At 40.9% G+C, this 22,396-nt stretch overlaps 1 protein-coding gene across 2 annotated transcripts; it reads left to right on the top strand.

Annotated features, from left to right (window-relative positions):
* Positions 1 to 114: 114 nt before the first annotated feature.
* gfm2 (GTP dependent ribosome recycling factor mitochondrial 2) lies at positions 115 to 21,128 on the top strand. Of its 2 annotated transcripts, none has more exons than XM_057818457.1 (20): positions 115 to 402; positions 472 to 553; positions 619 to 680; positions 1,130 to 1,227; positions 1,301 to 1,426; positions 3,082 to 3,170; positions 3,258 to 3,346; positions 5,861 to 5,921; positions 6,026 to 6,208; positions 7,459 to 7,539; positions 7,760 to 7,908; positions 10,933 to 11,073; positions 11,142 to 11,241; positions 11,307 to 11,469; positions 12,168 to 12,244; positions 14,128 to 14,266; positions 14,344 to 14,526; positions 18,744 to 18,859; positions 18,920 to 19,102; positions 20,424 to 21,128. In XM_057818457.1, the coding sequence occupies exons 4-20, from the start codon at positions 1,149 to 1,151 to the stop codon at positions 20,550 to 20,552; spliced, it is 2,088 nt and encodes a 695-aa protein (XP_057674440.1). In that variant the 5' UTR covers positions 115 to 402; positions 472 to 553; positions 619 to 680; positions 1,130 to 1,148; the 3' UTR covers positions 20,553 to 21,128. The 2 variants fall into 2 exon arrangements, with proteins under 2 accessions (XP_057674440.1, XP_057674439.1); XM_057818456.1 differs by having other exon boundaries at positions 635 to 680; positions 20,424 to 21,127.
* Positions 21,129 to 22,396: the final 1,268 nt, after the last annotated feature.

The raw sequence follows: 22,396 nt of genomic DNA, 5'->3' as shown, positions 1-22,396 counted from the left end.
TAGTTCCGGGTAAATATATATATTTATATACTCAAATACACTGATGTAACGATTTTTAATTTTGTGGTTAAATAAATAAATAAGATATTACATTTTAGACCCTTAATTAAATTCAAATTACCAATATCTACTTAGTAGTTTTACTTGCGGAAAGATACGCAATTTCCATGTTCCAAGGGGTTCTTTTTCGGAGCAGTACCCAGAAAAAATGTGACTTTTGACAAACTAAAATGCTTCGTTTAGTTTATGTTTACACCCATGTTGTTTTGTGTATATGTATGAACAATTTCCAATGGAAACATTATGTCAGTGCAGGTTTAAATAACACGCATTGCGAAGAAAGTCTGGGAGGTCAAACAGCTTAACATGGCGACGACTTTGGACATTTAAATGATGATTTGGGTAAGCCAGTGCTACCTACCACTTCAAATTGCCAATTCTAGTGTTTGAGACGTTCACTGTCCGTTACAGGTCAAGTATTTCTTAGTACTGCGGCGCTGCAGGTGGACAGCGAGCAGGTTTGGAAAGAGAAATTACAGCTTCATTCCAGGTGGTAAGTCATTTTTTAAATCATCGTTAAGAAAAAATATGATTGGATAATGCCATAAAATAAAAAAGACTCCCTGTTTTACAGATGATGTAAAATCACTGCGATCAGTTCCCAGCCCGGATGTGTCCAAGTAAGTAACTGAGTAGTGTTAATTGATTATCTCACACGTTGGTTGGTTTATTTTTCACAAGTGGAATCTAATTTCAATGAGAAAATCCAGAAGATATTAGTAAGGGGTAAAAGAGCACTATGGCCTTGTACTACAGCAGGGTTCACTAAATCCGGACCTCGGAGCCACTTTTCCTGTTGTGTTTTCCATGTCTCCCTCCTCCAACACACCTTAAATAAAATAATTGGGATCATTATCAGGCTTCTGGAGAGGTTGCTGATGACATAATCATTTGATTCAAGTGTGTTAGGGGAGAGAGAGACGTGGAACACACGACAGGATAGATAGCATCAAGGTCCAGATTTGGTGAAACCTGTACTACAGTAACATTTTTACACAGTGGGCAGCATATTGATATTTATATTGATTACCATATAATACATCTTCTACGCATGAAACATTGATCATAGAATCCGCAACATCGGCATCATGGCACACATCGATGCGGGAAAGACAACGACGACGGAGAGGATGCTCTACTACTCTGGCTACACCAGAGCGCTTGGAGGTAAATGCTCGGAATGGAGTGGAATCAGTTTTACAACTGGCACCGGGTCAGTACTTTTGTATTGTCTTCCCAGATGTGGATGACGGTGACACGGTCACGGACTTCATGGCCCAGGAGAGAGAACGCGGCATCACCATTCAGTCGGCGGCAGTCACGTTTGACTGGAAAGGCCACAGGATCAATTTGATAGACACACCAGGTCAGTGCCGGAATAAATGTGAACGGGGCCCAGGTGCGATGAGCATAAATGGGACCCCTTGGGGGAAGGGGGGTGTCACTCCCTCTGGGTGAGGATCCTGTCCTGCCGTGGGCCTAGTAGGCTGTGGTTGTGGATCTGGGTGGCCAGGCGGCGGTTAGCAGGGGCGCTCTTGGTCCGGGGGACCGCCCTGGGTCCTATGGAGATGACGGTGGCCCCTTTGCTGGAGGCCCTCCAATTGGCTGTAGCGGTGCTGGGGCACCTGGGGCAGCCCCTGCGAAGCACTTCCACTTTTGTGCAGAACTATCACGCGGGATAGGCGTGCGTTACTATGTCGGTTTACTGACTCGAGAAACGTCTGAGAAAGACGGACTCACGGAATCAAGAGAGCAGAGCAGGAGTGGTGAGGAGGCAAGGGAGGGTGACGCCGTTGCAAACGCGATGCTACTATGCTAGGTGGCTCCAATAATACCTGACTGTAGCCGATAGCCTACAAACTACAGTACGCCCACATGATGCTTCGGTAGATATCAAATATATACAGAACTACATGCAAATGACAGACACGGCTGCATTAGCAACATGGATAATGAAGAACTAGATGAGTTAGTAAACAGCCACCATCTTAAAGCAGTAGACTTCTCAGGAAGGCTCTGTTGAAAAGAACCTTCCTAGCGAACCAAAGTAAGTTTTTATCTAAAATGCTCCTAAATCGGCAAAATCTTGACTTAAATCTGTCTTTAAATGATGAAATAGTTTTAAAACTTACACATGTCAAGAGTAGACGGAAGGGAACTAATGCAATAACGGGAGCAGTTTTAACAATTTTAACGGTTGAGTCACAACATTAAATTTACTTACACACATAGCAAAGGTTACTATTTAGTTATCGCAATATCCGCAATACCCCTGTGTCTAGTTAAGTTTAGGGTAAAGAATTGGGCTAGTGCCAATTGTCCCAAAAAACCCTTTAAACTTCACATTGTATGACCTGTTTTTTTTTTTTTTTTTTTTTTTTTTTAAACATGAAAATTATCACCAACTACTTTGCCAAGTAACTAATTACTCTTACATTCAGGTAACTGAGTTACTTACGCAATTACTTTTTGGGAGAAGTGTTTTGTAACTGTAATTAATTACTTTTTTAAAGAAAGATTAACAACACTGCTTACAGGTCACTTCCTGTAAATTTTGGAACATTTACTCTTGATTTTTCGGGCATTTGCAGCTGCTTCCTGTTGATTTTGGGGTATTTACAGTGAGTTAAAAAAAAAAAAAAAATTTAAATCACTTCCTTGTTAACTCACTGATTAACTCCAAACACGAAAGTGTGGCAAGTGCAGTTGCACACAATTCTCCGGTTTTACGGAGCTGATGTCATAATGAAAACATGTGATTTTGTACAGTATGTATGGTATGAATTACCTACAACGTGCCTGATGGGCAGTACAGCCCCGTGGGCCGGATCAGACCACCTGGCGGGCCGCTTATGGCCTGCGAGCTGTACATTTGACACCTCTGCTCTTAACTTTTCAGTGGCCCCCCCCTGCCGCCCAATTATTTCAAATTTTATTCTGTAAAACCTTTTTGTTGTTGTGTAGTCTCTACTTTTTTTCTCCTGTGCCATCTAATAATTGTATGTGTGTTTGCCATACCAGGTCACGTGGACTTCACTTTGGAGGTGGAGCGGGCTCTCCGGGTTCTGGATGGAGCTGTCGCTGTCTTCGATGCGTCGGCGGGGGTCGAGGTAGTCAAACTTTCCGCTTAATAAGTTTTAAAAAATTATGTATATTTAAAAAAAAGCTACTTTAACCTGCTCAATGTGGATCATAAGGCCCAGACAGTGACTGTGTGGAGGCAGGCTGAGAAGCATCACGTCCCATGTGTTTGCTTCCTGAACAAGATGGATAAGCCTGCAGCTAAGTGAGCGAATACTGCACTTTTTTGTAAAAGTCCCGTATTGGCCCGAATATAAGACGGCCCTGAGTACAAGATGACCCCCTCTTTTTCAAGACTCAAGTTTGAAAAAAGACTTTTTGAACACCAAATTCATTTTTATACAGAAAATAATTTCTGTACATCTGAAACAAATGGTTATAACACTATATTTGAGAGAAAAAGCATGTTATTTTGCCCCATTCAAATCTTAATATCTGAACATTTAAATATGTAAAGTAATTCGTAAATGAATGGCTTCTGGTTTTTGAAATGTGAATAAACCAATCTATTGTGATAAAACAACAAAATTGCAATGACTGCATTAACCATCAAAGTGAAGTCTCAGTGTAACTGTAGTCTTAAAACAAATCTGAATAAGGAACAACATTGCAATAAAATAATGCAAACTGGTTAAACTTGAGAGTAGCTGAGATCTATCATGACAGAACATCGCTTCAATTATATCTGCGCCATCTTGCATCGTGAATGGGTATAACGTCTAGACCGTGAATATAAGACGACAACCACTTTTTCAGTCTTATTTCAATGCAAAAAACACCGTCTTATATTCGGGCCAATACGGTATGTATGGCGGAAAACACTCAGATTACTTGAAGTTCTGCTCTGAGACCCCCAATTTGGCCAAATTTCTAAATGGTCCTATATGCATGTGTGATACATCATTGGAAAGCTTAAAATCTCAATTTTCTGGGGGAAGAAAAACTTTGAACTGGAGGGCATTTAAAACAAACAAACAAAAATGAAACCCCTAAAACCTAACTCAAGGTGAGAGCATGAGAGAGCATAATTAAAGACACCATAATTGTAACTATTATCGTGTACTTACCTTGTTTTGATCCAAAAACTCCGTGTAGCATGTCTCACCGAGTGTCAGGACACAGCTGTGAATGGCCACCGCCAGACTTTTGGGGGATTTTATGGGTGAAACACGGTAATATAACAAGGGTCGCAATGCAGAAATCGCAGACATCAAGGAGTGGTCGAGATTTTCTTTTTCAAATATTGACCCTTTTAAACGATGATAATCGATCCAAACAAAGAAAAATTGGGGAAAAAAAAGAAATCTAAAATATCGAGGAAAATGCAATAGTAACAAAAAAATACAATTAAGCGATAGTTACGAGCAGTGTTGTTAGTCTTACTGAAAAAAAGTAATTAATTATAGTTACAAATTACTTCTCCCAAAAAGTAATTGCGTTAGTAACTCAATTACCTGAATGTAAGAGTAATTAGTTACTTGTCAAAGTAATTGGTGATAATTACTTTTTTTTTTTTTCCCTCAAAAAAATAAAAAATAAAAAAAAAATAAAAAAAACATTGGCCACACGATGTGAAGTTTTTTTGTGAAGGTTTTTGGTACAATTGGCCCGAGCCCAATTCTTTACCCTAATTTACCCTTTACCCTGAATCAACTGTTAAAAGTTGTTAAAATTGCTCCCATTATTGCATTAGTTCCCTTCTCTCTACTTTCGACATATGAAAGTTTTAAAACTGTTTCATCATTTAAAGATAGATTCAAGTCAAGGTTTTGCCGATTTAGAAGTATTTTAGATAAAAAGTTACTTAGGTTCGCTAGGAAGGTTCTCTACAACAGAGCCGTCCTAAAAAGTCTACTGCTTTAAGATGGCGGCTGTCTACTAACTCATTTAGTGCCATGTCTGTCATTTTGCATCTAGTTATATCTATGTACAGTACATGTGATATCTACCATGCCTACCATATCTACCATAACGTGCGGGCGTAGTTTGTAGGCTATCGGCTACAACATGTATTATTGGAGCTACCTAGCATCGCGTTTGCTCGGCGTCACAACTTTCTTGCCTCCTCCCTACTCCTGCTCTGCTCTGTCGTCTCGGTGAGTCCGTCTCCCTCAGACTTTTCGACCAATATAGTAACGCATAGTAACGCATGCCTTTCCGTCCTCAGTAACGGTAACGGCGTTGCCAAGATGAGAAAAGTAATTAATTAGATTACCCACTACTGAAAAAAATAACGCCGTTAGTAACTCCGTTATCAACAACACTGGTTACGAGGTAGATATCCGTCACCTATTTGCAGACACTTTTTTTCATTGTGATGTAATTTGTTTAAAAGTTTAAAATATGTGCGTAAATATTTTTTTAAAGTCGTTTTTTTTTTTAAAGTAAATACTACACATCCATTAATGATTCTAAGCTAAAAATAATAGACATTTGGAATAATAATATAATTAACATCTTTTTATAGGTAGGTTGAAACAAAAGCGGTTACGTGGTGTCCGTAAACGGAGGTCTCCAGGGTAAAACGGACAAATTAAAAATAGTTGGGGTGCTTAATGTACCATGAAATTGCTATGGCAGCTCTATCAAACACAACAGTTCTTTTGGCTTAAAATACAACAGTTTATTTTAAAGAGGGGTGCAAGAGCAGAAACTGCCTCAGCCGTGTCTGTTTTCCGCAATACCTGTATATAGATTTATTGATTTTTTTTTTTTCCAGCCTCAGTTTCTCCTTGGAAAGCATCAGACAGAAGTTGAAAGCCAATCCGGTTCTCCTCCAGGTAATTAAATGAACTCGTTGGCTGCCATTGAATTCAAAGTTCAAATGTACTAGACGTTTTTCGCCGTCAATGGCACTGGAACGTGATCACTCACTCTCTTGTAGATTCCCGTTGGGAGCGGCAGAAACTTCTTCGGTGTGGTCGACCTGTTGACCAATCAGAGGCTGACGTGGAAGCCGACAGATGACGGGCGCTCTTTTGAAAGCAGACCGCTCAGTGAATCCAAGCAGGAAGAGGCGGAGCTACTTCGGGAAGTCCGCCAGGCCAGAACGGCTTTAATTGAGCAGGTGCAGTCGTCTACATTTTGGTTAAAGGGGAAGTTCAGAATTTTTGACATCAGGCTCAATCTTCAAATAAGCAGGTGTTTAATAGCTCTGTGGAGTTGATTTTAACAAATTCCGTGTACTGTAATTTTCGCACTATAAGGCGCACCTGACTATAAGCCGCCACCCACCAAATTTGAGACGAAAACCGCATTTGTTCACAGATAAGCCGTACTGGACTATAAGCCGCAACTGTCGTCACTGTATTATGAGATATTTACACCAAAAGATATCATCCGGTAACACTTCATTTGGCAGCGGCAGCATATGACCAAATGAACCACCATGAACCTTTGAAGCGTAATTGCTTCAAGAAGCTTCATTTGACCATCACTGCTCCCTTGGGAGAGACAATCAACCTCTGCTGCCAACTGCTGTCAACACTGTTGTTGTCCAACATGCCTCCTAGCATGCACGACAGATGTAAATAAAAATCAAAATTCATGTTCTGTGCTAATTATTTCTTCAGTTACTGTTCCAGTTGTTTCATTAATTACTAGTTGTGGTATTTTGTAACACTTTATTTGACAGTGCCGCCATAAGACCGTCATTAGACAATCATAAGTATGACATAACACTGTCATAAGCAATAGTGAATGCCTATAACGGATGGAATTTAGTGTTATTTGGCAAATTAGCTCACTTTTGAATTGATCTAAAAGATCCGAACTGGACATGAACGGAGTTAGTGACATAATTTGCCACATGACACCTAATGACATCCGTCATAAGCATTCAGTAATTCCCATGATAGTGTCATGTCACAATTATGACGGTCTTATGATGCCGCTGTCATATAAAGTGTTACCTATTAACCCAAAAAAATCAACAAATAAGCCGCATTGGACTATAAGCCGCAGGATTCAAAGTGAAGGAAAAAAGTAGCGGCTAATAGTCCGAAATTTACGGTAGATTGTTAGTTATTTGTTGGTTTTAGGGCTCCGGAGTGGCAAAGCTAGCATGGGTCAATGGTGCTAACTTAGCATGCGTGTTGGCTGTGTTTTCAGCATAAAGTTATTAAAACTTACAATTGCATGCAGCAAACTACCTGTGCTGCCCGGTCGTTTTCCTTCAAGTCTTTCGTACGTTTTTTGCCAGTACCGATGTGAAATGGGTCATAAACTGTATGCAAAATGGTCTTTAAAAAGTCTTTAAATTTGGCTTGTTGAAACCTGCAGAGACCCTGAATCTTGAGTTGTTAATATCTATGTCAGGTTGCAGATTTGGATGACGAGTTTGCCGAGTTGCTGCTGACTGACTTTAGTGACAATTTTGACGCCGTTCCCTCCATAAAAGTGAGTTGTGTGTTAATATTGTTTTGCTGTCACCATAAGTACCGCAGAGAATATTTCCTTTGTAATTGAGAATTGTTCATCTGTGTGTTATACATAGTTTAAATTTGGTAACAAAACCGGTGCAACTGCTGGAAAAAAAATCTTTCTTTCCATCTTAACTGGCTTCGGGGCCCGAAATTTCCAAATACTGCGGGCTGGCTTAACAATTTTTTTCCCCCAGCTCCGTGAAGCGGTGCGGCGGGTCACCCTGACTCGTAAAGGCGTTCCGGTTCTTTGCGGGAGTTCTTTGCGTAACAAAGGCGTTCAACCACTCTTGGATGCCATCACGGACTTCCTGCCAGCTCCTGACGAAAGGAGCCATGACCTGTTGTAAGTGAAGCTTACTAAACTCTATTCAATAGAAAACATTGTTTTTTAAAAAAATGAGGCATCTAAACTACGGCTCGTGGGGCAACTGCGGCCCGCTGCCCAGTTTTTATTGGCCCTCAGCAAAATATGAAAATCCAGTGGTACCTCGAGATAGGAAATCTTTGGTACCCGAAAATGTCATTTTACGAGAAGCTTTTCTTGCTTCGTATTACGAAAAAAAGTATTCGTCATTCGATAGATAATACGTACTGTAATAGATCATTCACACTTGTGGCAATGCGATAATGTAACTACGTTTGGCTATAAATGTAAACAAAAGACATATACACACCACAATGTGCTACACAACGCTCATTTATAAGAAACAAATGAAGAATATAACACAAACAGCAAGATGAAACAGCTCGCAAGCATTGGCTGCTGAAGTTACTGTGGTATTAAGAAGTTTCTTCAACTCTTTGGAATTTCTCAAATTTCTGCATAAAATCAATTTCAAATGTGATCTGATCTTTGTCAAAATCACACGGATGAAAAAACAATGTCTGCTTTAACTAAAACCACCAAAACATTTATAGGTTTTCATATTTTAATGAGGATAGTATGCAAACAATAACAGAAGGTGGAAAAATAATTAAGTGAACCATCATATTTAATATTTTGTGGCCCCCAACCAGACGCTTCCTGTAGCTGCAGATTAGTCTGTCACATCGATCAGGACTAATCTTGGCCCATTCTTCTCTGCAAAACTGCTGTAGTTCAGTCAGATTCCTGGGATCCTGGCATGAATCGCTGTCTTTAGGTCATGCCACAGCATCTCAATGGAGTTCAAGTCTGGACTTTGACTTGGCCATTCCAGAACGCGTATTTTGTTCTTCTGAAACCATTCTGAAGTTGATTTACTTCTGTGTTTTGGATCATTGTCTTGTTGGAGCATCCATCCTCTTTTTAGCTTCAACTGTCTGACAGACGGCCTCAGGTTTTCCTGCAAAAAATACAGATAAACGTTTGAATTCATTCTTCCATTAATGATTACAAGTTGTCCAGCCCCTGAGGAAGCAAATCATCCCCAAATCATGATGCTCCCTCCACCATACTTCACGGTGGGCATGAGGTGTTGAAGTTGGTGAGCTGTTCAATGTTTCCTCCACACATGACATTGTGTGTTACTCCCAAACAACTCAATTTTGGTTTCATCAATCCACAAAATATTTTGCCAAAACTTCTGTGGATTGTTCAAGTGCCTTTTTGCGAAGATTAAACGAGCAACAGTGTTTTTTTTAGACAGCAGTGGCTTCCTCCGTGGAGTCCTCCCATGAACACCATTCTTGGCCATAGTTTTACATATAGTTGATGTGTGCACAGAGATACTGTGTGTGCCAATGATTTCTGTAAGTCTTTAGCAGACACTCTAGGGTCCTTTTTTACCTCTCTGAGTATTCTGCGCTGAACGCTTGGCGTCATCTTTGGTGGACGCCCACTCCTTGGAAGAGAAGCAACAATGCCAAACGCTCTCCATTCTTAGACAACTTCTCTGACTGTCGCTTGATGAACATCCAGACTGAAGGGAATAGCTACCTTTCTCGCACACACTATATAATTGTTGGCATTAGTCTAACACATTCATTATAGTAAAGCATGTAACCATAGTTTAGGCAGACTTCACTCCATGCCCTTTGACACAGTAAAGGGGACCAACTTATCATCCCTCTCCTGATAAGGTAAGGAGAAGACGTCAACAACTCTTCGATGTGGTCAGAACGCTCCCGCTCTGCCGGGACAACATGTTGATAGTGCGGTGCCTTGGACGTCAAGACATGCGTCGGTAGCCGTGGCAACAACGAAAGATGACGCAAGAACTTGACCGCCCAAACCTGCCACAGAAGGAGGATCCCAAGACAACACTCAGGCACGCCTTTGGCCCGGCCCACTCCACCGCAGCTTTCAAAAGACTGAACATTAAGATAACAACTGTCGCTTCTCGGAGACGTTTCTATGTAGCCGTTGTTTTGCCGACCCTGGATACAGCATTGTCTCTCCGTCGTCTGTTTTTGTCTTGTTTTTGACCATTGTTGACGAATAAATTGTCAACCTGTTTTCGGTGAGCCTTCTTTAAACCGTTCAAAATGGAGTCAGTACAAAGGGTTAACACCGGAGTGAACGTGCGCGATTGGCGCTTCCCGGCCGACTTGCGGGAGCGGTGCCAGTGGAATGCCATTTGGTTCGACTGTCGCTGTTTCCGCGGCTTGGCCGGGGGCCGAATTCCTTCAAGACTTTTAGAGATTGGAGATTAGAGGAAACAACAATCCTTGATTGCAAGTCTTCAGACAGCTCTTTTGACCGAGCCATGATGCACATCAAACAATGCTTCTCATCAAGACAATTCTTACCAGGTGTGTGTTTTATAGTGGGCAGGGATTGTATGGTTAAAAATTGGTTTCAATTGCTCTTTTAAGTCTCCTTAGGCAGAGGGTTCACATATTTTTCCCCCTTCTGTCATTGTTTTTCATGCTATCCTCATTAAAATATGAAAACCTCTAAATGTTTGGGTGGTTTTAGGTCAAGCAGACACTGTTTTTAGATCTGTGTGATTTTGACAAAGATCAGATCACATTCGATGGTGATTTTAGGCAGAAATGTGAGAAATTCCAAAAGGTTCAGATACTTTCATACCACTGTTGCTCATCTTTTAGCACTCTGTGTTACTTTGAGCTCGAATAGTTATGTGATAACATCTGTAGAAGCGGCAGCCTAACAAACTAGTTACACCTAAGCCCCACTAGCAGGCAACAAAGCATGACAAATAAAGTGGTACCTGCTTTTCTTGTCTTTTTGTTGTTTCTTGTTCCTTTTGTTTTGCAGTTTGTTTCAAATATTAAGTGATCATCTTTCACTGCCATTGACAGTGATAGATGTCCAGTCCACTTTGACTGGGGGACGTCTATTACTGGTAATAGCAGCCAACAGGATAATTCATGACTTTACCAGACTTGTACATATGTGACTAGAATTCCACCTGTCCAACAGGCGCTGGTACAAGGACGACTTGTGTGCTCTGGCCTTCAAAGTTCTCCACGATAAGCAGCGCGGCCCGCTGGTCTTCCTTCGAATCTACTCGGGAACGCTGAAAGCACAGACGGCTGTGCACAACATCAACAGGAACACCACGTATGTCGCAGTTAATGCTAAATGCAGAAATAGCAGCACTCTGTACTTGTGTTACCTCATTTTTTCAGTGAGAGGATGAGCAGACTGTTGGTGCCTTTTGCTGATCAGCACGTGGAAATTCCCTCCATGACGGCGGGAAACATCGCCCTGACTGTCGGACTTAAGCAGGTGAGCTTCGCCGCCTGCTAGCAGTCTTGTCCAATGTACCGCATACGCGTTCTTCTCTCTTAAAGACGGTAACCGGCGACACCATCGTTTCCTCCAAAGCGTCGGCCGCCGGCGCCATCCGCCGTGCAGAGGCTGAGGGCCGGAAAGGTGCGGCTCTCTCCGGAGTCGAGGTCCCAGACCCGGTCTTCTTCTGCACCATTGAGCCGCCCACCATGGCTAAACAGGACGGTGAGTTTGAAGGTTTCCGCTAAAGGTCGACCGATGTATCAGCTGGCCGATATAAGGATTCAATTTAGGCGATTGGCCAATATAATAGACTATATGTTATGCTCACAGCTTGGGTGATGCTTTCTTGAGAATGTCGACTGATATAGTATCTGCCAGCCGATATATGGACTTTTCAAGATCAGTCGATATCAGCTGATGTAACAGACTGGTATAAACTGTTACGTTGACTTTTGGGGTAATCTTTGTCAATTGTGATTCTGCAACACCAGCCAGTATTACAAAAGGAAGTAGCAGAAGAAAAATTACTACTTGATTTACTTCACAGCAAATCCAATGTAACCAGAACGCGAAGACTGTCCATGGTTAATTATGTGTCTGTCTATGTGTATGTTGTCCATATCTATAAAGATATCTGACCAATGTCCTATATTTGTGGAAAACTGGGCCCTAGATTAAAAGTTTTAATAAGCTTCCTTCCACACATCTAACTGTATGAACATATACCTGTTTGTATACACCATGCATTGTATTTTCTGGTCTGAGTAAATTGAAACTAACTTCTAAGACTCGATACATTATATAGCGAGTGTTTCAATTGCCTTTCATAACGCACTTTAAAAAAAAAACATCAGTCTCAAATATCGGCTCACAAAATGGCTTTTTAGACTGATTTTTTTTTTTAACCCCACCTCACACAGATCTTGAGAACGCACTGAACAATCTTCAGAGAGAAGACCCCAGTCTGAAAGTCCGGATTGACCCGGATTCCGGACAGGTATGACCGAATCAGGCACGTCTCATTTAACCAGGGGTGTCCAAATTACTGTCGCGGGCCAGTTTTTATTTGCCTTTGGCAAATTATGAAAATATCATTGAATTCAACCTATATACTGTTGCATTTCGCAGCTTCAACACTAGATGTAGCTAGTCACGTAAACAGTGCCTCTATTGGCACAGGGGTCAAAACTTGACGTGTTGAAATGGTGTTATGGTGTTATACTTATATAGCGCTTTTCCACCTTTCAATCAATGAATAACAATGAATATTGTGTTTTTTAAAAGATTTTAGCCGTAAATTATTTACTGTCATGCATCCATGAAAAGCTTTGATGTTTTCAACTTAATAAAGATTCATAAATGTTCGATAAGTTTCATAAAAAAATATACCATAATTTCTGGACTATAAGGCGCACCTGACTATAAGCCACCACCCACCAAATTTGACATGAAAACGGCATTTGTTCATAGATAAGACGCACTGGACTATAAGCCGCAGTTGTCCTCATTGTATTATGGGATATTTACACCAAAAGGTATTAACTGGTAACACTTCATTTGACATTGGTATCATAAGACTGTCATGAGACCAAATGAACCACCGTTAAGCTTTGAACCAATTGGCTTCTAAACCTTATTGTTTCTTAAAGCTTCATTTGGCCATCACTGCTCCCTTGGGGGAGACAGTCAACCTCTGTTGCCACCTGCTGTCAACACTGTTGTCGTCCAACATTCCTCCTAGCATGCATTGCGGCGCTACAGATGTAAATAACAATCATGTTCTGTGCTAATTATTTCTTCAGTTACTGTTCCAGTTGTTTCATGAATTGCTAGTTATGATATTTGGTAACATTTTCTTGGATAGTGGTGCACAAATAATGTCATAAGACAGTCATAATTATTACATGACACTGTCATAAGCATTAATGAATGCTTATAATAGATGTTGGTTAGTGTCATCCAGCAAATTATCTCACTTTTGAATGGACGTAAAAGATCTGAGCTGGACATAAATGGAGTTAGTGACATAATTTATCACATGACACATATTGACATCCGTCATAAGCATTCATTACTGCCCATGATAGTGTCATGTCATAATTATGATGTCCTTATGACAGTCTTATGATACCGCTGTCAAATAAAGGGTTACCTATTTAGCCAAATAAATCAACAAATAAGCCGCACTGGACTATAAGCCACAGGATTCAAAATGAGGAAAAAAAGTAGCGGCTTATAGTCCGATAATTAGGGTATACATTTGCATTTTTTTTTTTTACTTATCGCGGCGGGTTCTGGTCTGGTCCCCATTAACAGCGAAAAACGAGGGATCGCTGTAATTGTATTATATTTTTGTGTTCTGTCAAATTCATTATATTTGGAGTGATCATTTGTGAATATTTTATGCTGAGGGGACTTTGAATGCACCTAAATTGTTAAAAAAAAAAAAAAAGAAGGGGGTATTAAAATCAGTTTTGAGTAAAATTATTATAATAATAATGTTTTAAAAACCACTTTTCACATTCAACTAAATAATTACTGTAAAGGGTGACGGTAAACGAGCCAGCCGGCTCTACCAATCAGGTGTCCTGTATGTTTTTTTTTTCAGGGAGTTGGCAACCCTAATCTATATAGTGTAAAACTCATTGACTGCCATTTTCGGCTGTAGACATCAAATCCAATCTAGGAAGGCTGGCATTGAGTGATCATGTTTCAATGAGTTAACACTTAAATAGATTTTAAAAACAAATTAATGAGCATATGAAAGTGGAAGGGTTTTAAGTTGGCCCTTGCATCCTTCCATTTTTCTGAAGAAAAAGGTTTGGACTCGCCCACTTTAAACCATAACATTTCCAGCGTACACCTTTTGTTCGTCTTCAGACTATTTTGTGCGGCATGGGAGAACTGCACATAGAGATCATTCACGATCGTATCCGAAGAGAGTACGGCATCCAGACCCATTTGGGCCCGCTGCAGGTGGCGTATCGGGAGACCATCCTCCATGAGGCCTCCGCCACGGGTAATTCACTTTTACCACTGATTGAATCAGAGTCCGGTTAGTTTTCTGTCACGGCTCCCGTTTTGCTTGTGACGCAGAGACACTTGACCGTTCAGTGGGTGAGAGGAGACACGTGGTGACGGTGGAACTTGTTGTCCGACCGGGTGACAGACAACCTGCTGGGTCACTTCGTGTGGAATTCATAAAGGAAGTTGCCGCTACCTTGTCGGAAGATATGAGGGAGGCAGTGGCAAACGGAGTACACAGCTCGTACCTCCAAGGTGAGAACAAACATTGTGAACGGTTCTTTGTACCTTCGTTCCTCAGATACTTACTACCCACCTCTGCTTGGGGGGTGTAGAAACGCATTACATTATACTGCGTTCTGCATTATATTTACTTGAGTAACTTTTTGAGAAAAGTACTTTTAAGTAATTTTGCTATTTTTACTGGAATAAATGTTACTAACCTTAATTTTGCCAGCACAGTGGCACAGTACCAGTTTCACCAAAGAGACGTCGTAGCAATTATCACAACTCCACTATACTAAGCAGACTTAACAATAATCACATACAGACCCAAGTTTGCTGTCTTGAGTCCTACGATCACGCCGGCGTGATCAATCATGTGGCGTATTCAAAGTGCTGTAAAAAAATTTACATAAAAGTGCTGCCGTCATAAAGTGTTGTTTTCGACAACAATGACGACAACGAAAATATTTCGTCGACAAACATTTTTTCATGAGGATGACGTCACGATGACCAGCTAAAAACGTGGCTAGGGAGACTAGAACATAACAAGACGAACACCGTCGTTTCTGTCATATGTTCACAATGCGTGAGATTTTCATATTGTACGTGGAGTATGTCAGCTTGCATCGTAACAGTGTTTGGGTCGTGTCACTCATGTGAGATGTGCTGCACCTCTCCCTCATTCTACTCACAGGAGTTTAGGATGTGTCTAAAGCTAGGCTGCACTTTATCTTGCTTGTTTGGAAACACGGGAAGATTTGTTTTCTTATCTTGGCACGAGAGAATATGAAATGGTTCTTTAGCCTTTAAAGGTCTGTGCTGAGTGATCATCAGATGCTAAATTTAATTTCTAGCTTTAGCGGGGCGTTCGCGTTAGCATTAGCTTCAGAATGGCGAGCGTCCTCTTAAAACACTGGCCAATCTAAAGCAGAGCTACTTGGCTTCTCTGGTCAGTAGATAGAGGAGAACCAGTTAGCCAAATGGCATTAAGCTAATAGCCCACTTCAGCTGTTTTGTTTGTTAAATGAGCAATTACTGGGAAATACTGGTTGTTTGCAACTTCTGGTTGGATTCTAAAAATAGCCAAAAAAAAAAAAAATCCCAGACTTCCCAGTGTTAAACGCTCAGACATTTTCTTTTTACATGCAGTTCCTGGCTTCCAGGTGGGATTAATTGAAAATGATGTACTGCTTTTCCTGCTGAGTGTGTATTATCATCACCAAGTTGGCGTTGTCCCTGTAGATGCTACAATATGTGCTCGTCTCTCTACGTCCATTCGTGATTGTTGGAAACCTTGATTTGTTTTTGGACTAAAACTTTTAACTTTTACAGACGAAACCATTTTGAATAACTGTTGAGTAGAACTAGACGAAATTTACATGAGATGTCATCGACTAAAAGGAGACGACGACAAACACATTTTGAAAAGAATAAAATATCACGACTAATACGTATTTTCGTCCAAAAGACTAAGACAATTTTTTTTTTTTTAAAGGGCTTCCAAAAACAACACTACCGACATATGAGAAAGTGCGGATTTCAAACTCTCCCAGGTTTTATTTGGCACTGATAGACCCCAGAAAACTGGAGATATGACTGTTTTCATTTCATGGTAGAAAAATGTTTCTCCACTAGAGCAGTGTTCCCCAAACTTTTTTGCACTACAGACCGGTGTTGTGGGTATTTTTTTAACGGACTCGCAGTGTGTGGCAGAAAATGACACTAATAATAAAATAATAGGACAGGGCTAAAAACGAACATTAAGTGGAAGGAAAATGTAATTCACCATACCCAGAATCAACCTTTTTTAACCGCGACCTCTACTAAAATTTGCAAATATCTATCCTTGGTCACAGGCATAATGACTTCTTCAAATGTGAAAGGTTTCTTGGCTTTAGCAATACAGTTCGGTTTCAGTGCACTCGGTTTTGTTGCCTCGTTTGCTAGCTTTTAGCCACATATTATGCAGAATGGACTCAGTTGTAGACTCTTCTGGCTCAGCACGTGGGCTTCTCCACGTAAAATACAGTGGGGCAAATAAGTATTTAGTCAACCACCAATTGTGCAAGTTCTCCTACTTGAAAAGATTAGAGAGGCCTGTAATTGTCAACATGGGTAAACCTCAAACATGAGAGACAGAATGTGAAAAAAAAAAAACAGAAAATCACATTGTTTGATTTTTAAAGAATTTCCAAATAAGAGTGGAAAATAAGTATTTGGTCACCTACAAACAAGCAAGATTTCTGGCTGTCAAAGAGGTCTAACTTCTAACGAGGTCTAACGAGGCTCCACTCGTTACCTGTATTAATGGCACCTGTTTTAACTCATAATCGGTATAAAAGACTCCTGTCCACAACTTCAGTCAGTCACACTCTAAACTTCACTATGGCCAAGACCAAAGAGCTGTCAAAGGACACCAGAGACAAAATTTTAGACCTGCACCAGGCTGGGAAGACTGAATCTGCAATAGGTAAAACGCTTGGTGGAAAGAAATCAACTGTGGGAGCAATTATTAGAAAATGGAAGACAAACAGGCCACTGATAATCTCGCTCGATCTGGGGCTCCATGCAAGATCTCAGCCCGTGGCATCAAAATGATAACAAGAACGGTGAGCAAAAATCCCAGAACCACACGGGGGGACCTAGTGAATGACCTTCAGAGAGCTGGGACCATAGTAACAAAGGCTACTATAAGTAACACAATGCGCTGCCAGGGACTCAAATCCTGCACTGCCAGACGTGTCCCCCTGCTGAAGCCAGTACACGTCCAGGCCCGTCTTCAGTTTGCTAGAGAGCATTTGGATGATCCAGAAGAGGACTGGGAGAATGTGTTATGGTCAGATGAAACCAAAATAGAACTTTTAGGTAGAAACATAGGTTCTCGTGTTTGGAGGAGAAAGAATACTGAATTGCATCCGAAGAACACCATACCCAATGTGAAGCATGGGGGTGAAAACATCATGCTTTTGGGCTGTTTTGCTGCAAAGGGACCAGGACGACTGATCTGTGTAAAGGAAAGAATGAATGGGGCCATGTATCGAGAGATTTTGAGTGAAAATCTTCCATAAGCAAGGGCATTGAAGAGGAGACGTGGCTGAGTCTTTCAGCATGACAATGATCCCAAACACACAGCAAGGGCAACAAAGGAGTGGTTTCGTAAGAAGCATTTCTAGGTCCTGCAGTGGCCTAGCCAGTCTCCAGATCTCAACCCCATAGAAAATCTGTGGAGGGAGTTGAAAGTCAGTGTGGCCCAACAACAGCCTAAAAACATCACTGCTGTAGAGGAGATCTGCATGGAGGAATTGGCCAAAATACCAGTAACAGTGTGTGAAAAGCTTGTGAAGAGCTACAGAAAACGTTTGGCCTCCGTTATTGCACAACAAAGGGTACATACAATATTGAGATGAACTTTTGGTATGGACTAAATACTTATTTTCCACAATGATTTGCAAATAAATTCTTTAAAAATCAAACAATGTGATTTTCTGGTTTTATTTTCCACATTCTGTCTCTCATGGTTGAGGTTTACCCATGTTAACAATTACAGGCCTCTCTGATATTTTCAAGTGGGAGAACTTGCACAATTAGTGGTTGACTAAATACTTATTTGCCCCACTGTAGCTGCCCAAATATGTCGCCGCCCGCAGCACACGTCCAACAGCAGCTAATGTTACTGTTTACATTGACTGACGCTGGGCTGCTTTAGGTGTGCAAACACCCCAGTAATGGCGGCCAACCACTAGATGGCGACATACACCAATCTCTACTCTGATGAGTCAATACAGTAGACAGGCATATTGATGTGTCAAGAGGCACAGGCCAGATTCCGGCATTCCAAATGCGCCACGGACCGGTACCTGTCCCGACGCGGTTGTTGGGGGTCACTGCACTCGAGGGCACGCATGCTCTAGGGACAGGACAGCAAACATTTCATTTCTGTGTCATTTTCCAGCCGGAATTTGATGATTGTGGTTTATATTTTGGCTTAATAGGTTGTAGTATGAAAATAACAGTTATGTGCTGAGAATAAAATATCCCATTTTTTAAAGAAAAAAAAAAAAGAATTACAGTGTAAGCATTTGTTTTTTTAATTATTTTTTTTACTTGTACTTGAGTAATTTTTTTGGGTGACTACTTTTACATGAATAGTATTTTGAGCTAACACTACTGTTACTTGAGTACAATTTTTGGCAACTCACTCCAAGTCGCAACTATAATATTTTGCACTGTTGTCTTTACTCTACCAGGTCCATTATTGGGCTACCCTCTCCAGGACGTTTCCACGCAGATCCAGCGCGTCCACACGGAAGCCGGAACATCTCCGGCCATGGTTTCTGCCTGCGTGTCCCGTTGTATGCTGAAGGTCAGGACGGGTTTTAAAGGTGCATAGTTCACCAAGTCAACAATAAGCTCTGTCCCAAAGGCTCTCAGGCTGGCTGGTGGGCAGGTCCTGGAGCCTGTCATGTCCATGGAGGTGACGGTGGACGAGGAACATCTGGGTGCTGTGTTAGGCGACCTGGCCCAGAGGAGGGGGACGGTCCGGGATATCCAGAGTAGGCATGAAGACAAGGTGTTGCTGGCTAGTGTCCCGCTGGCAGAGACCAGAGTGAGTCCACAGATTCCTGTTTCTTATAGTCTCCTGGGAGCTTGTCATATTGCTTCACTATTCATAAATACGATGGGTACGCTTACACGGACACTTTTATTAGGATTAAAAGCCTGACCGAAATAAAAACGCTTGATGTGCAAACCCCATTGGGAATATTCTAACCCGATCCAGCCCATTCCGATCAAGATTCTATTCCAAACGAGAGGGGTGGTTTATGACCATTTATAATCTGATTAGCGCGCATGAAAACGCTTTATTCCCAAATTTTGAGTATAAAATATGAGTTTCTGTTATTCTCGGGAGCTCTTAGAAGTAACTGTTGAAAGACTCCCTGGCGGAAAAAATGGAAAAATACATTAAATAATGGTAATGTTATGTTTTGTTGACACGGAAGTCAGTATGGCATCCTCTTCTTCGTCTATTACTCTTTTCGGAATATTTGGTCATGCTGCCTTCACATGCTGCGGGGAACCAAAACGATAGTTTAAAAAGATGCTCCCCGTGCTAAAGCTAATGCTACCAGTTATATTTAGAATGTAAGGATCACTCAGTGAACACCTTAAAGGCTAAAGAAATACTGCATATTCTCTCATGCAAGATAAAAAAATCTTACAATATTTACAAAAAACAGGCAAGCCTGAAGCTTCCTTCAGCAGCCTGCCTTCAAGCTGCTGCGGGGTCCTAACATCGGTCACCGGCAGCCCCCAGTTTCCCACACAAATGCCTGATCAAAATCCTTTTTTTAAAAATCAGTTTATTAGTTTTGTTTATCAGTCGATGTTGGAAAAAAGTCTATATATTGGCCAATTTATCCGTCGATCTCTAGTTTGTAACTCAACATTTTATCGAACACTTGGTTAAAAAAATTTATTTTATAGAAAATGTGTACACTACTTTAAGGCATCAAACATACAAATTGACAATAAATCTACTTAAAAACTTCTATTATTACCATAATTACAACACCACATGAAGTTAGCATCAATCTGTGCACGTCAAAATTATTTGTTCCGACTGAAGTTCTGATGCAACAACACACAAATCCTAATATTTTTTTTGAGTCTGAAAACAGTGCATCCGACTATAATTGTAATCCACATACTGATTGTATTAAGGAAATTTTGTCCATGTAAACGTAGACATTGATCAGCAAATTTTGGGGTGGCTTCTACCCCTTAGCTACTCATTAGATTTGTGACATTATCCCAATCTTAAGAACGGCTCATTAAAATACACGATGGGAATCGAGGTGCGTTTGGGTGGTAGCAGTTTTGTGTTTTAAAATTATTTCGATTTTTTTTTTTCTTTCTTTTTCAAGGGTTATTCCACTGCCATGCGAACACTGACCTCGGGGAAGGCAACCTTTTCCTTGGAGTTGGACACATACGTGGCCATGAACACACAGGAGCAGAACACACTTCTGAAGCGAATGGCCGGCTTGCTATGATCGGATGCAGATTTGGATCGACCGCATGATGACAAGAACTTTCTAAGACCCTGGACTTGATTTTTTAAAATGACCATCCATCCATTCTGTATGCTGCTAATACTCATTGAAAGAGTGTGTGGAGTGTGGGTAACTCAACACAACTCTCACTCCCATTGACAGTTATACAACTGGGAATGCTGGCATAGAATGATCATGTAGCACTGCAATTGACAGCAAGACGTTCAATCTGACTGGAGCGATTATGAAAACATCATTGAATATAGCCCACACCAGAAGCTTAAATTCAGCCTAAATTCTGTTTCACTTCTAAGCTTCAAGACTAGATGGAGCAAGTCACTTAAACAGTGCCTCTCCATTATTTCCAATCAATGTAGGAAACTGTCGAATTTCTTTTATCTTTTTACATAAACCGTCATGAAACAAATCCAATGTGATCTTAGTTGTGATTTTCTTGACGTTTTTGCGTTTGCTGATAGTTTTCTCTCTGTTCTGCGGTTTTTTTTCAGTCGTGTAAATATTAGTTGTCCGATAATGACTTTTTAACCGATAATCCAATATTGTCCAACTTCGAAAATCCGATACCGATACAAAACGTTTCAGGTATATGCGGTCGTGCACTCAACATGTTATTGCTAATTGTATTGTGGTGCCCCGATGGATGCTTTAAGAATGATAAATGTAACAACTTGAAGGTTTTCCAAATAAAATACGTATTCAGTGAAAATTAGAACTGCAATTTTACAATAAAAAAGAATTATATAAATGAGCCAAAATGTAAGCTAAACGCTTAGTAGCGATTCTTAAGTGGGTTAGAAAAGTGTATACCAAGCAAAGACAAGGTAAAACCGTTGCTGCAGAGGGGACATGCATAGCCACGTGTTCGACCTCAACACTTGCTATTGAAGGGCTTTTTGGGGCATGCTCAGTAAAATGTTAGGGCTCTATGTACTCACTAGAGCAGGGGTCCCCAACCTTTTTTTCACGGACTGGTGTTCTGTCAAATTTTGCACCCTTATAAAATTTTGCTCCAAAAGCTTTTGTGGCGGTGAAAAAAGCCCTCTTTTATATTCAGTTGGATTCTCAATATTATCCAACGGTGCTAAAAAAACTATTTACATCATAAACATACATGTGCAACATGAAAATGGTGTAAATTAATGCTTAACGACATGGCGAAGTCGTTAAGTGAGAGAGCTGCGTGCAGTTGTTGTGTGCAGCTAACATGGCTAACGTAAGTTAATGTTCCTTTAAAGTTTGTAGTGTGTACTTTGTAATTGCTGCATTCGCCGTCATTTTTAAAGTTACGCGCATGCCAAATTTGTCAGAACACCGGCAATGTGCGGCAGAAAAATAAACATAAAATAACATTTGTTTTTAGCCCCGTCGCAAATACAACTCACCTGCCGAATCAGTGGCCTGAACTTGTTTCGTTGAGACGAGATGGTCCCGAGATGGGAGAGTGAGAGAAGCCCACTTCACAAAGATACGATGTTGGAAATTGTAGCACAGTATTTAGTGCTCTCCTTGCGATGTCAGGATATTCCGAAATGACTTTAAACCAGAACCCCGGCGGAGTTGTTGTCTCAAATGTACGTTTAAGGTCGCCGTCATTTGCGATCTCTACAAGCTTATATTCCTGTTGCACAGACATGCTCGAATCACTTGGTTTATTCACATACGGGTCACGGATCCACTCCTCCGTAGTTCGTTGGTCTTTAGTGAGTGGGAAGTAGCGTAGATTTTGTTTTCTTCAAGGTTGTAGGCTCATCTTCTGGCTCGTCAGGTTCCCTTTTCCCCGTAAAAAATCTGTCCAAAGACGTCTGTTTTTCAGTTATTCAAGT

This window comes from Corythoichthys intestinalis, chromosome 17 (genome assembly GCF_030265065.1).
Source record: "Corythoichthys intestinalis isolate RoL2023-P3 chromosome 17, ASM3026506v1, whole genome shotgun sequence".
NCBI lineage: Eukaryota > Metazoa > Chordata > Actinopteri > Syngnathiformes > Syngnathidae > Corythoichthys > Corythoichthys intestinalis.
This window is presented reverse-complemented; position numbering and strand designations above follow the sequence as displayed.

Coding starts and splice junctions, on each gene's coding strand:
- gfm2 (XM_057818456.1), top strand. Junction 3,171..3,257: donor ATGCGTCGGCGGGGGTCGAG/GTAGTCAAACTT, acceptor GTGGATCATAAG/GCCCAGACAGTGACTGTGTG. Junction 19,103..20,423: donor TCCCGCTGGCAGAGACCAGA/GTGAGTCCACAG, acceptor TTCTTTTTCAAG/GGTTATTCCACTGCCATGCG.